The sequence below is a fragment of the Vicia villosa genome, linkage group LG1 (assembly GCF_029867415.1).
Source record: "Vicia villosa cultivar HV-30 ecotype Madison, WI linkage group LG1, Vvil1.0, whole genome shotgun sequence".
NCBI lineage: Eukaryota > Viridiplantae > Streptophyta > Magnoliopsida > Fabales > Fabaceae > Vicia > Vicia villosa.
The window spans coordinates 38,786,149-38,802,323 of record NC_081180.1 but is presented as its reverse complement, the minus strand read 5'-3'; the positions used below and the strand labels follow the sequence as shown (position 1 = coordinate 38,802,323).

General features: G+C 31.6%; 1 protein-coding gene across 1 annotated transcript; it reads right to left on the bottom strand.

Moving 5' to 3' along the window:
* Positions 1-13,150: 13,150 nt before the first annotated feature.
* Positions 13,151-14,288, bottom strand: LOC131634635 (dof zinc finger protein DOF5.4-like). The gene has a single exon (XM_058905291.1). The coding sequence runs from the start codon at positions 14,113-14,115 to the stop codon at positions 13,180-13,182; it is 936 nt and encodes a 311-aa protein (XP_058761274.1). The 5' UTR covers positions 14,116-14,288; the 3' UTR covers positions 13,151-13,179.
* Between the last annotated feature and the right edge of the window lie 1,887 nt (positions 14,289-16,175).

Here is a 16,175-nt window from a genome sequence, read left to right as displayed (position 1 = left end):
GATTCTTTCTTTCTAGATTTTTCCTAAAACTCAACAAAGGCACTACTGTAGTGTGAATTGAAGATTGAATCAGATTTATGATGCCAACTTATAATTCTTAGATAGTTAAGTACCATCTAAGAATCTCTAAGGGTTCTAATGGTTAAGTACCATCTATGAGGATGACTCTCATATTGATTTAGCATCCCAAATTCCTAGATTTGCGTGTCCATTATTTCTTGTTTGATTTTCGAAGAAACTTCATGGATCATCTCAAGAGCGTCTCGCACTTCCTTGACGAAATCACAATTAAAAATGTAAAAGAATTGCTTAGAAATTAAAGCACTTATCAAAAGATGTTTGACTTTAAAACAAAGTTTTACTTTTCTCTCGTCTTCTTCATTCTAACGAAAATCAAGTTTATTAACTATTTTATCATCAAAGCAAAAATTAGGAATAAATGGACCATTGATTAAAAAACAGTCACATTTCAAGATCATTTGCTTTAATAAAAGTTTCAAATCTCACTCTCCATGATTCAAACCTTTCATCATCAAATGGTCGAAGTGTATTCATGAAAAGTCCTTTGTTAAAATTAGAAGCATTTGTAGACATCATACTACCTCTTAAAACATTCAGTATTATAACATGAGTTAGGTACTGAAAAGGGATCTCTCTATTTATTGGGAAAATTGTGGCTTAAAAATGGAAATAGTCCATGGGCTTTGTGATGCTGTTAATCGATTAACAACTAAGTTTAATCAATAAGCTAAGATATGAAAGGATTAATTTTAAATGGCACCATCAATAATCAATTATGGCACCTTCTAATCAATTATGAGTGTTACATATGTGATAATTGATTAACCCTAACGGGCTAGTTGATTATACCATGCAAAAAACCTTTAATTTATTAGAACAAGTTCCTAATCAATTAGTTGAGCGTAAAAAAGTTTTCCGAAAGTTTTAACAAATTCAAAAAGACTTTTAGATCATTCGAAAGTGTGTGTGTGTGTGTGTGTATGTGTGTGTGTGTGTGTGCTTTTCCTAAGTAATATAAGAGCTAATATTATATCTTTACAGACACATACCACTCATTACGTACAAAGACATCTTTCATGCTTTATCTTTTTCACAAATTTGAAGATTTAAGATCCCTTGCTTAATACATCCTTGATTCAACACTTCATATAGAATTTGACTTAACTTTTATCTGATGAGGCTTGGTTAGGATTCTTAATATATACCATCATTAGAGAGAATGTTTGATTGAGATCATCAAGGATTCTAGTGGACACCGATTGACATTAGTTATTGTCCTATAGAAATAGGCTTTGACATCTTGATCTCCAAGCACAACAACTTGTGATAACTAAGCACAATAACATAATCATCACTTCAGATGAAGAGTTCACCTCATAATGTTATCATCATAATGACCATAAAGGTTAACTGGTTATTGCTAACAATATACATGCATACACATAGATCAACAAAGAGTTATTTGTGACAGGGGGGATTTTTCAAATATCAAGTAAAGCTCTTGATGATCGCACATGCTTAAGTAGATATCCCTTGCCTCATCAGTTAGACAAAACAAGAATACATATCAAGTGTTAATCAAGTTGATGAATTCAACAAAGTATCTTGAAGTGTGAAAGAGAAAAAGTTTGAAAACTCATTTGTGTAGCGGGGAAAATCTGAGAATGAAGCCATTAAGTTGAGTCGACTCAATATTTCAGTGAAAGTTGCCACCGCGCTTTATTGTTCCCAAAGGAAAAGGGAAAAGAATGAAGAAAACCCAAAGTTTGTTTTCTAAAACAAAAAGAGATCTTAGGTACGGGTGTTGATTATACAAGGGGAAGGTTTTAAGCACCCCTGATATCTGTGGTACTCCACAAGAACCTTTTTGAAAATATGTGTCGTGTGTGCTAAAAAGGGGTTTGTTTTATTTTTAAAATAAGCTCGGCAAAGCATTAAGCCTTGTGCCTACATACCTCCTCGGTGCAATAGAGAAGTCAGAGCTAATGTAGTTCCGCTTAAAAGGGAAAAACATTTTTAAAAAACCGAATAAACACTTTATCGTCGTCGGAGAGAAATACTCAGCCATTGATCTTGAGCATGAGAACAAATGGACTCTTTGCATCATAAATGAAAGAAGGGTTCAAACTCGGATGAAAATCAACGAGTATGCCACTAGCTCTCTCACGTGGAAAAGATCTCATTATATCAATCAATTTCAAAATCGTGGGGTATCACAACTCACTACAACAATTGGTCGTGTCTAAACTTTGAAAGAAAAGCCACTGAGGGCAAAAGATATTTTTAAAGAAAAGGTTTTAAAAGAGATAACAAACATAAGAAGATTTTTGAAAAAGGGAGAAGAATTTGAAAATCTAAGAAGGGGAGGAGATGAAGAGGCTATCCTAGTGCAGAAAATAAAAGCTAAGGAAAGAAACGGTCTAATCGAAGAAGAAGCCAACACTTGACATTAAGATTCAAGGTAGATTTCTCATCCTTTGGACTATCAATACTAAACCAACACATTACCACTTGGGGATCCAGATGAACTTATTATCTTTAGCACCACTTTGCATTTAAGCACATTAAAATTCTGACGAAAATCGGGCAGAGTAACGGCTGTTTTCGGGTAAAATCCTTATCACGACGCCTTGGAATTAACCATCAAGGGATTTCGAGGAAATACCTGCACACATAAACAGACAACAATCCAATGTCAAACAGACAGAATAACGACAGAGTAACAACAGAATAATAGGGTCCAGAGGTACTAAGTCCAAAAGTCCAAATCTCTAAAATGCTCGAGATAGTAACCAATAGTCCATAGGGCCTTAAACGTTTTTTAGATTTTTGTTATTTATTAGTGTTTTAGCACAAAAATAGAGTATGGTCCAAATGGACAAAAAGAAAATAGCGGAAACATAAACAATACGCCCAAATGGACAAAAATGAAATAACGGAATATAAACGTCCAAATGGACAAAGAGAAAATGGCGGAAACATAAACATGATGAAATGATAAAATAAAGCAATAAAGAGAGATATAAAGAGCAATATAATAAAGTGCGGAAATTAAAGTCTATTGTTAGATGTTAAAGATAACCATCTTGAAACTTGTCAAGTATGTTATCAAAGTTAGTAATAAAGATCGATGGTGAGTGAAGGATGTTCTCGGATTTAAACTCAATGGAAATTTATCAGAAGCTTGATAAAATCATAGCGACTACATGATAAACTCCCATAAGTCTTAAATCAACCGCATACAATTCTCTTCCATGTTTGATCTTTTTTTATTCGGGACACGAAATATTGCGTTATATTAAGCAGATCGCCAAGTGATTTATGTAGAAATCACCCTACAACGAGGCCGGTCAAAACTTTATGTGTTAATGCATGTGAGAGAAGCGATATATAGATTACTCTCCGAAAGCAATATCGCACAAAGAAAATAGGTAGCGATCTAGTCTTTACCAAGAATCCATAAGAATTCTCAAGGTATTAAGACTTTCATCGATCAAAAGAAAAAAAAGGAGAAGAAGAAAAAATGCATAAAATAAAATCACTCACACTATCATTAATATCATTCATCTAATATTATGGATTTAGCCTTTTCAAGCCTATCAACATCCTAGATCCAATGATATTGATGAAGTAGAGGAAGAAAGAAGGCAAAACAAGCATAAAAAGGCAAAAAAAAAAGCATTATGCCTCAGTGGAAATCGATTTACCCCTGTAGGAAATCGATTTCTTGAGTGCAGACTTCAAATCTGGCGCAAAAAAATAGTGGAAATCGATTTCCCTCTGTAGGAAATCAATTTCCTGCGCACAGTTTTCAAAAAAACAGCATTAGGAAGCATAAAACCTTGTTTAAGCAAAAACACAAACACCTTATGATCTCATATATCAATGTGCACGAATTTTCCATCAAATCTTCACCAAATGTCACCAATATAGCATCAAAGATGCATCACACACAAGCACAAAAGAATCACATTGTGAAAGATGAAAAAGGATGTAGAAATTTACCAAATCTTGAACAAAACTTGGATCCACTTCAAGAACAACCAACACAAATTTTGATCTCTCAATAATTGAAGAAAAAAGTGAGATGGATTATGGTTTAGCTCAAAGTTAGTGAGATTCAAGATGTAACTCACTAACTTTATGAAAGCAAAAGAGAGCTTTGAGTGAATTTGGTAGGAATGACGAGAGAAATTGCAAGAGTTTATTTGGTTATTCAAGCTTGTAAAATGAAGAGGTGAAGGCCTCTATTTATAGAAATGGAGAGAGAGGTGTGGGTAATTTTGTAATTGTTCATTTGGTAATTAACTTGTGTTTAATTTGGTAAAGTGAGGTTAAAGTGAGGTTAATGAAAGAAATTAATTTGTGGTGAGGTGGAATATTGGTTAATGACAAAGAATAACCAAGAAAAATGTGTTTGGTGCCAAAATGATGTCATGCTTCCCTTTTTTTTTTTCAAATTTCGTCCAAGGAAATCGATTTCCTATATGGGTAAATCGATTTCCATAGTGAAATTTTCAAAAATCCATTTTCTTGCACTGTTTTGATTTTTGCCCGATCTTCTACCTGTAAAATATAAACAAAATAAACAAAATACATATTTTTGGATTTTGGTTAGTATAAAATAAATTAAAAGCTAGAGGTGCTTGATGATTCCCCTCAGAAATAATCACAATATCAAAAATAGAACTTCAAAATGGTGCTCTTGACTAATGATTAAGATGCAACTGATGTATGATCTTAGGGTCAAAAATTGGGATATGACAATTTGGCCTTGCGCTTAGCATCTTATGAGTTTAATTGTAAAAGGTCAAGACAAGTCTTGAAGTACTGAGGCAATCACACACACATAAATATTTTTCAAACCATGTCTGATTTCATAAAACTTCTTAAAAGTTTTTCAAGAGTAAGTTGGAATTGATAAAGAAGTATTTATAATCGATTGGGGAAGGTAAATGGTCTTTTAATGCATTATAAAAGCTTTTAATCGATTAAACCATTTAGCTATTTTAGAGTTTCCCTTTTTGGATTAGGGTTGTTGTATTTTGAAAGCTTTTAATTGATTACCAACTAAGATTAATCTATTAAATCAATTAATTGGCCCATGGATCATTTTCTTTTTTAGCCAAAATTTTTCCTATATTAAGGAGATTTCTCCTCTTAAATTTTGCATTGAAATTTAAAGTAGAAGTATATTTATTCTTGTCTGAGTAGTGTTGTAATTAGTGTTGTGATCAACTTGCTTTATTTGAAAGATTGGTTCTTTTGTGAAATGAATTTGTAAACGAATTAAAGTTGCAAACTAAACCTTAAAAAATATTGGGTGAAAGTTCTTTAGCTTAACCTATGTCAAAGCTCTGTTTGATTGTTGGAAGGTTTATACGTTGAACATGTAAAAGTTCAAGTCTAATTTTAGTGAAAATATGAAGAGGAAACTCTTGGGGATAAGAATATGTTAAATGGTTAGGCCGAAACTGGATAAATATCTTGTTCACTCTCTAAACATTTCTCTTTTTAATTTCTATTGATTGTTTATTTCTTCTGTGAATTTTTCTTTATCTTCATCCTTGTTCTATTTTATTCATATCTTCTAACATAAACATTTTCGAAAGGTTAAAGATTTTTAAGTTTCACTAATCTTGATAAATTTACAAAAGGAATATATAAATTGAATGTTTTTATAGGAAATCAAAGAGCCTTGTATAATAAAGTTGGTTTAGTTTATCAGCCGACTAATAATTATAAGTATTTTATAAGTACATGACATGCTAAAATAAAATCGATCACTTTGTTTATAAATGCAATTGCCATTGCAAGTGTGGCCATCATGAGCATTATTGTATTAGAAAAATTAAAGATTAAAATGATCAAATAAGCTTAAATTTAATTACTTGAACCACATTAAATATATTAGCAGGAAAGGACCTAAAAAGATTTGAGTACCAAAGGTCAAAAAGTTAAATTATGATGCAGGTGTGCTTAATAGCTCAAACTTAAAATGTATAGTGGTTGTTCAAGTCATATGACCGAAAGTGTAAAATTTTCTCTTATTTTACTCCTATGAGAGGAGAAGATTCTTCGTATAGTAACAACAAAGGTAAATGTGTTGGATTTGGGACTATAGGTAAGAACCTTAATCCTACCTTCGAGTTTTCTGATTATTTAAAATTTATAAAACAATTTACTTAGTATTAAGTCACTTTTGTGAAAAAGGTACTTAATTCTTCTATGTATGATCTTTAAAAACTTCAAACTAAAATTATTTTTCTATTAGAATTTTATCAGAAAGACCGTGATTATAGAAAAATTCATACATGTTACCTTTTTTGGATTAACCCCAAGTAGGTTGAGATACAAGTGGATTATTAGGTAGGTAAATTGGAATATAATGATCAAAATAAGTATCAAGAGATAAATCAAGCGAAATACCAAGGTTAAATAGAAGATCGTCAAAAAGAGGAATCAAACATGGATCATCAGGATCTTTCTAAAAGATGGAGGACTACTAAAAACCATCAAATCCAGAGCGTCATTGGGATATTTCTAAGGAGACACAACTCGACACCACCTTATGCTTTTTATATTATTTGTGGTATTGTAAATTGTTTCAGGGGGAGCACAAGCAAAATAAGGAAAACACTTATCACACATTGCTCCTCACAACATTCTATAATTTAGAACACACAACACATTCTTGTCTCAAACTTTCAAAAAACATTTTGAGTTTTTTTTTTTTAGTTTGTAATTAAAATTTCTCTTCATCTTGAATCTATAGCTTCTACCATTGTCGTTTAGTTTACCTTCTCAACCTAGGGTGTGAGATCTATGTGACGAGCTTTGTTTTGTGACTAACATTTTGTGAATGTTTGAAGATTTCAGGTTGGCATCTTTGTATGCGTGTGGCTGAGATTGACAATCCATCTATAAAAAAGAATGAGTTTTCCTCCGAGATTCCTTAATAGAGTTTTGTGGAAGCTGCTATAAACGAAGTTGAAGTTTCTATTACCTTAATACAAATCAAGGCTCAAACAAAGAACCAGTAGGACTTAAGAGAAGTTGTTGCAAAATGAACACTTGGAGACAAAATTTGGAATTTGGAAGGTGGAAGTCGAGTAAAGATCTTGCAAAGATAAGTTTCAAAAGTTGTATACATTCGAAGAGAATATTCATATTGAAGATTGTTTAATTTTCAGCATTATGAATCTTGTGATTGTATTAAAAGATCCTTTATAACTGTCAAAATCATAATGAAATACTACAAATTTTTAATGAGAAACTATTGAAAAGTGAAATATGCATAAGTGAGGACGAACGTGCATATCCACTATAAATTTGGCATACTAAATCTCTTTTTCTCGCTTTTATATTTTGTTTAGAATCATATATTTAGGTTTAATTAGTAATTGCATGATGTTAGGCTTACCAAATTAGTAGCAATTTCGTGTATAAGAATTAGGTATGTGTTAGATCAAAATCATAAACACTCTCACTTTTGATTAAATCCGAAAACTGTAATAATAGATTTCTTATTCAATTGTATATCATTGATTTACACGTCGTGTGTAAATCGAATTTAGATCAATTGAAGTGTTGATTTCTTTAGTCTCTTTATCTCTCGTCCATTTAGTTTCTGGTTTAAGTGAATACTACATCACTCCAATAGCATATAAAATTCCGCTATGCCGAACGATTTTGTTAAACTTTGATTTCAAAAGGAAAATGTTTTTTAATTTGATCAGTTTGAAAACGGTGTATTCAACCTCCTTCTAGACCATTCGAGTCCACATTCTTCTCCAAAGTCATTCTCTTAAATTAATAACTTATAATTCCTAAACTAATAAAATCAATTTTAAAATTAATTTATTATAAAATTTAATATAATTAAGAAATATAATGTAAATAACAAATTACACTCCAATAAAAAATAAAGGGTTAATACCTATTTTCACCCCTGCCATATGGGGTTGATTTGAAAAATCCCCCTGCCAACAAAAAAGTTGCAAGAATTCCCCTAACATTTGAAGATTCTCTCGTTTTAAACCTTGTAAAAATTTTGTTTTTAAAACCAACCTTGCCATTTGAAGATTCAGTCATTTTAAACCCTATAATCTTGTAGATTATGTTATTTTAAACCCTCTGGAATATGACGGGCAAGGTTGATTTTACTAAAGAAAATAATTTACAGTGTTCAAAATGATAGAGTCTTTCAAGTGGCAAGGTTGGTTTTAAAAATAATTTTTTTACAAGGTTTAAAACGAGAGAATCTTCAATTGTTAGGGGAATTTTTGCAACTTTTTTTTTTGACAAGGGATTTTTCAAACCAACTCCATATGGCAGGGGTAAAAATAGGTATTAACCCAAAATAAATCAACATTAAAGACAAGGATAATTTTATTTTCTCAAGAATTAAACACATTTCTCTATCTTTTCTTTCCTTTAGACTAAACAATAATTTAAATTTTCTCTTTTTCTTTTTTCTTATACCCTTTTTACCTTTTTCTCTCTTAACCATTTCTTTTCACAACCAAACACAACAGTAGTCTCTATTATTAAATCATTCAAACGTTTTTCATAATGTTTACAACAAGAGAAAAATTTATTTCACATAACTAGTTTTAGGGTGGGGAAAAGTAGCATTGAAAATAACATGTGAATGCAATTAAGTTTCTTAATTGGTGACCACAATATTAGATTAGAGTCTTCAATATATATATAAGCTGAAATAATGAGCCAATCATGCCTATATAAATTCATGCAAAAGATCACAATAAAATGTTCATGATAAAAAATATATATAATTCACATGTTATTAACATTATCACCATGAGTAAAATCAATTTAAGTACTATATCTGGCACTATAAACATAAGAGGCAAAGATCATGGTAAATCTGTTAGCAACATAAGAAGCATTTCCAAACAAAAGATAATGATCACAGATTCAACAAACTCACTCTGAATCAGTCATAATAATAACATGTAGTAGTTGAAATTTGATTAATAGTGGAAGAATAGAAAGGGAAGTAGTAGTAAGTAATAATGGAAGCAGTTGCACAAATTTAGACGTAAAGGTTGAATAAGAGGAAGCTATGACAATGAAGGACCACGAAAAGCATGTGGCTAGTGTCTGAGTCCATAACATGCTACTCTGTCACAATAAAAGACCACAACATAGACCAGTTATAGTCCATCTTTTCAGTACCTGTTTTGGTAATATAATTGGCTACTTCTTATACAGTTGATATGATTTCCTTATTTTCATGTATTTCCCCATCCCTTTGTACCTTTTTCTTCTGTGTTTTCCTGGCTTGTTACTTACGTTGTTTTTTTACCTTTCTTGTAACCAATAGTGTGTGGTATGGGTAACACAACAGCATTGACGTTGAATGTTTTCAAATTGGTCGGTTATTTATTCTAAACATTACTCCCTCTGTCCCTAAATAAGTGTCTTTTTAGCTCTAAAAAGTTGTCCCAAAATAATAGTCTCTTTACTTTCCCAATGCAATATTAACTAACTTTTATCAACTTTACCCCTTATCTACACTCTTTTCAAGACATGATAATATATAACACCCAATAGTAATTAAGGGTAATTTTGTAAAAATGTTATCTTTATTGACTCAATCATTACTTTTCTTAATCTGTGTGTAACAACCTTAAACGACATTTATTTTGGGACGGAGGGAGTAGTTTTTTCTATCGTTATTATTGCTTCCGGACAATAATCATTAAACTCAAATTATTGTTCGGTTGTGAATTGTAAATTTGTAATACAACATTGACTTTGTACTTCTATATTTATTTGCGTCTTGTTTATTAAGCTTTGTTAATATTGTATACACCGTTTAAGAAAGAAAGCACATATCAGATGCAGCCTAATGTAAAACACGTATCATAAACGACAATGAATGATTCTAAATAGTAAGAGATTTGAGTCTCTTAAGCAAATAGTAAAAATATTAACGATTTTTTAAATTTTTATATAACAATTTTAAAACACTTTTATTTAAGATAGGAATAGAGAATGATTTAAATATTTTTGACCGATAAGCATGAAAACACATAAAATGATAAGCATCTCCAATAGTGATATTTTTCAATGAGTTCTCCAACTAGATATCAATATAATAATTAAATATTGAATCAAAATGCCATGTCATAGTAGAGTTGCATTGCAATGCAACTAGTAAAAAATTGCGGTACCCAATCAAATTAATTTATGAGGTAAAGTTGTGGGACCCATTTGAATTACACTAATAACATAAATATTAAATAAATTATTTTGAGATGATATGGCTGGTGAGACCCATAAAAAACTCAAAAATGGGTTGCACCATTAGAGATGGTCTAACTCAACACACTTGTTAAAATATATTTAAAATCCATGATAAGAATATCTAAAATCTTCTAAAGTATAGATTTTAAGAAAATCCATTCATTAATTTTCCTAAACTAGCCTTTGGAATTTATGGTGTATTATAAAGCTGGTTCTACTGTGAAAATAAAATTATAAATTAAATGTGTCATTTTAGATGAATTTATATAAATGATCTCTGGTTATGAAATAGTTTAAATAAAATTACTTTTACATGTTTAATTAATAAAGAGTTTTAACATCTACATAAAAATATTAATATAACAACCAAAAAATTAAAGCAAGCGCAATGGATAAAATAAAATATATTACTTGAAATTGATAGTATTAGTCTATTTCGTAATACATGTTTTTGAACTTATAGCTTATGAATTATAGCTTAAAAGTCTAAATAACAATTTAGACTCGTTTGATAACGGTCTTGTCATCACGAGCTTATAGCTTATTTTGCTAGCTTATAGCTTACTTTTCAGATGCTATTTCAAATAGCGTTTTACCTTATAGTTTAAAGCTTATCATTTTTTCTTCAGTTTTTATCCTTATTATTTTAACAAAAACCCATTTTTATCCTTTATAATCTATTTTAATTTAAAATAAAATAATTATGTATTAAATAACTTTTATGTCATTTTACATTTATAAGTTAGTTGAGCCGCTAATTTTACCAAACACTTCAATTAACTTATCAGCTATCAGTCTCAACCATCAGCTATAAGCTATCTGTCATCAGCCATCAGCCATAAGCTATAAACTATCAACTAGCTTATCAACCAACCGCTATTTTTACCAAACAGATCCTTAGTCTCACTATTATATTTGTATTTTAAATTTTAATACTTTTATTTTAAAAATTAATTTTAATAATTCTTCTATTTTACTTTTTGAAGAATTTTAGTCCCTCTTAAATCTAGAAATTTTTTTTTGGGTTTTGATGACATGACAATGCTGAGAAAGTTTTAAATTTTCTTTTTTTTTAAGTCATTTTGTTTAATATTTTTAATTATTGTAAAAAAAATAATTGGTAGGACTACCAAAACCAATTTTTAAAATAAAAGAATCAAAATTAAAAAAAAAATCAAATAAGAACTAAAGTTGTAATTAAATAAAATAAATAATAAAAATTAAAGTTGCAATCAAGCCAAAAAGATAATAAATCTCACTTAACAATTTTTTTTTTGTAAGAATCCAAACTCAAATCTTAGAAGAAACAGTTTCTATTCATACTGGATTTAGTCCGCGAATGGCAAATTACCAGAATTTTCTTTCCCTAGTAAACCCATAGTTAACATACAAAAATTAGTTACTTCAAATTAATTATGAACCTGAAATTGATTTTCATTATAAAACCAAATCACAAGAATATGGTTGTTTACACAGCATATTTGACTATTGCACCAAATATGAGATTCTTGATCGGACAGCGAAACCAACGTACTACAGTACAACCAAATCACAGCTTTCTCACTTAAAACACGTTGTAGAAATTAAGGTTTCATTCTATAAAACACTTTCAATAAGAGTTTAAGATCATTGAGTGACCAAGTAGTAATAGTCTAATAGATAACCCTAAAGATCAAAACTTAGTGATTTAAAACAAATAATGAAGCAACTTTATTATTAAATTTATATCGTGTGATGATACCGATCAATCCAAAAGGATCGATCCTATCGTAAATTAGCGAAATTCCATTTAAAACCAGAGTAAAATCCAATATATTAGGAAGATTCTAAAGTTTCACATTGATTGAAGATAAAGCATTGAAAGAGTATATATAAAAAGACATTTCTCACCTTATCAACCGATTTTGTAAGAATGAGTTTAGTCAAACTCTAATATGATCTAAGAAATTCCTAACCTAGTAACCTTCATAAGCATTGAAATTTTGGAGGCAAGAGCTTGTGTGTAAATTTAAGCTTTTAATTTTAATTAAATAAATTTAATTAATAGTCTAGACCGACATAGCAGATAACAATCAACCCCCTTTCATTCATAATATCAGCATTTGAGTTGACACTCCACTATCTATACACTAACACACCTTCCCCACCACCCTAATTATTTGGTTACTCTTGTTCTCTCAAATTGCCACTGTGACTGAGACTTTGATTCAACCACACTATGCTAAGGACCAGAATAACCCACCACAACACAACATTTCTCAACCGACTCCTCCTACATCAAAATCTTGTCTTGTCACACTATCCCACGTGTCCACTCTCTCTTCCGCACGCGCATTAATCATCACGCATGCTATCCTACCACTCATTACTACTAACTAACTCAATTAATTATTCCCATCAACAAAAATAATTACTCCCTAATTATTCAAGTATTTGCATCTCTAAACAAAGTAAAATAAGATTATGAAACTAAACAACCGACATACAATAAATCACATTGTTACTATATTTTCTATTTCTCTGAACAATCAAATTCCACCACATACATTTAATAACAATATATTTAAAACAAACTCAAAAAAAAAAAAAAAATCAGATAAGAAACTAACATGGAAGTTAGTTGTGCATGCACATCAGCAATTAAAATCAAGCTTAATAACCTCCCAAATTTCAAAATGAAAAAGAAGAAAAAAACAAAATATACACCTCATGATTAATTATACCAAATTCTTCCATCTTCATTTCTTCTTTCATTTTTTTTAACTTTGATTTCAAATTTCTTTAAAGTTAAAATATATTATAATAATTATAATAAAAAAAAGTGAAAAATAATGAAAAGTAAAGTTGAGTTGAGTTGAGAGGCTTGATAATCATCATATCATATCATGGAATATGAAAGAGATTGGAATGATCCTGACCCTGATCCTGATCATGATCAGACCATTGAGTGTGATTCCAGTAACCATGATCAACGGTGTTAGGAAGATCGAACAAACCTTGATCTGCACCATGCCAATCCAACGATCCAAATCCACCGTTGCTTGTTTTACTCTGCAGCACAGAGAAATCAATACCGTGGTCCATCAACGATCCAGATGAGCCAACACCAGTACCGAGATTCTCCGGTAACAACTTCAATGCATCTTCTTGTGGATGAGGCTGATCGCCGGTAACGGTCATCACCTTCTGATGTTGCCAGTTAAACGACGATGCGTCGCCAAAACCGTTAACGTTACAGTTACCGTTACTGTTGCCGTTACTGAATTCAAACGGTAATGTATCGTTGGAGGAAGTGATCAAGCTTGTGAACGTTGCAATCTCTGAGAAAATACCGCAATCTGCTGCTCCTTGTTGTTCCAGTGAATCATTCTCTAAACCAGTGTTGATTTTCGGTGGTGTTGGTTCTGAGACGGAATCAGTTACCGCCGCGGCGGTGAGGCTCGAACTCTCGCTGCTGGAGTGAGAGTTCGATTTGTTCTCCGGTGGAGTAGTCGGCAAATCAGCGATTTCCGAAGAGGAAGAGTTTTTCGGCTTGCTTGAGCGTTTGGATTTACGGCAACCGCCACCGACAGGGACGTTACGGAGGACGCCGCCTTTGGTCCAGTAACGACGGCAGTTTTTGCAGAAATGACGAGGCTGAGAGAGGTTGTAGTTATTGTAGTAACAGAATTTGGTATTGATGGAGTCGCAGCGAGGACAGTTCAAGGCTTGGTTATTGTTGTTCGGGTTGTTGTTGAGATGTGGCCTGAGTCTCCGGTCGCCGCCTCCGCCGCCGAAGAACCTGGTGCCTCCGCCACCGATGGAATGTATTTCTTGCATTTGAGGTTGGTTTGGAGATTGAGAAAGGAATGAAAGGATCACCTGAGAGTGGTGTGTGTCAGTGTGTTAATGTTAATATGGGAGGAGTGTGGAGAAGAAGGAAAGGGAGAGAGAAAGAGAAAGAGGTTCGATTGGTGTTGTGATCTTCTCACTGACAAATATCCCCCGAACGTACTCTATCTTGTTTTTTTTAATATTTTTGGAATAATTTGACTCAACAGCCCCTACAACTTGGTCGTAAATACGTCCTACCCCTACATACAAATCTTAAAATGGTTTTACTAACTTTGGTCGTAAATACATCCTGCCCGCTGCGTACAAATCTGGATGGTTTTACTAACTTGTCTCTTTAAAATTATCCTTAATACTCCTATAATGGATAAATTTTGCCACATAATCTATTAGAATATTTTTCTAATCGATTATATATTGAACTCTCCACTAAATTAATTAGAAGTTTTCATAATCAATTAAAATATGTCTTTAATTGATTATGAATTCTTTGAATAGTTTAAAATATGTGTCTAATTGATTATAGAGTGAATTTGTCACCTAATTGATTAGGAGTTTTCTGAATTAATTAGACACGGAATTTGGATTCATTTTTAAATAACTGAATATAATTGATTAATGGTGCATGCTAATCGTTTAAAGAGACGAAACGATCTATTTTCTTTCTTTTTTTTTTTTGCCTAATTTTTTCTATTTAAGGATGACTTTAGTTCACTTTTAAATAACACATGATATTTGATATTTTAATTTTTGTCTTTTACTCAATCTCTTCTTAGAAGTAGTTTATAAACTTTATATTGATTTAGTGTTGAAAGAGCGAAATACTTAATAGTTGTGTAGTTGTTGTCTGAATCAGATCGTTTTGCAATTGAAAATCAAGTGTCTTTCTCTTGTAAAATTAATATTGTTATAAAGGTTGTAACTTGAACATGAGTAAAAACTTGGTGTAAGAAGACTCTAGGTTGATCCTGCAATAAAAGCTCAAGTTAATAATGGAACTGTCAAGAGAAAGCTATTGGGATCAGAGTAGGTTGCATGGTTTAAGGTCAAACTAGCATAAATTTTGGTGTGAACTTTCCTAACTCTTCTCTTTTACTTTCTTGCAATTTATCTTCCGCGCTTAAATTCATGCTTTGTTTCTCTTCTTAAATTCACCAAGCTAAAATCAATATTTTGTTGTAAAAAATTTTCAAAAACCATATAACACAATTCACCTCATGTGTGTTTGAAATCACTTGGTCAACAAGTGGCATTAGAGTCTAACTTATGTTGTAAGATTAATCACATAATGAGGTAAGATTACTTCAAACGATTTTGGTGTATCTTTGAGCCACAAGTTTGACTTATTTCTGGTAACAACTCCACTTTCTTCAATTTTGTTCTTGAAAACCCACCTTGGACCAATGACATTTGTTCCATCAGACATAGGAACTAAGTCCCAAACTTCATTCCTTTTAATTTGACCAAGTTCTTCTTGCGTGGCATTGATCCAAATTTCATCACTTAAGGCTTCCTTTACATTCTTGGGTTGAATCTTAGAAACAAAGCAAGAGTTAGAAACTACTTCCCTTGATCTTGTTGTAATCCCTTGGTTAGGATTTCCTATATTAAGTTCTTTAGGATGATCTTTCTAAACTCTAATTGAGGGTCCTTTAATGACTTGAATATCTTCAGGTTCAGCATCAACTGTTTCAACATTGGTGTTGTCTTCTTCCACACTCTCTGGCTCATCATCCATTTGGAAGGATGTTCCAACATTATCGTTAGCATTAAGATCATTGTCTGTGCTTGAGTCATCAATCACCACATTTATTGATTCCATCATGACTTGGGTTCAAGTGTTGAAAACTCTGCAGACTCTGCTGTTTGTAGAGTAGCCAAGAAATATTCCTTCGTTACTTTTGGGATCCATTTTCCTTCTCTCGTCACGATCAGCTAAGATGTACCACTTACTTCCTAATACATGAAAGTATTTGACAGTAGGTTTCCTTCCTTTCCATAATTCATAAAGAGTATTTGATGTTCTAGTCCTTAAGGTAACTCTATTG

Bases quoted from the DNA above. Each gene is read 5' to 3' on its own strand.
- LOC131634635 (XM_058905291.1), bottom strand. From the start codon at position 14,115: ATGCAAGAAATACATTCCATCGGTGGCGGAGGCACCAGGTTCTTCGGC.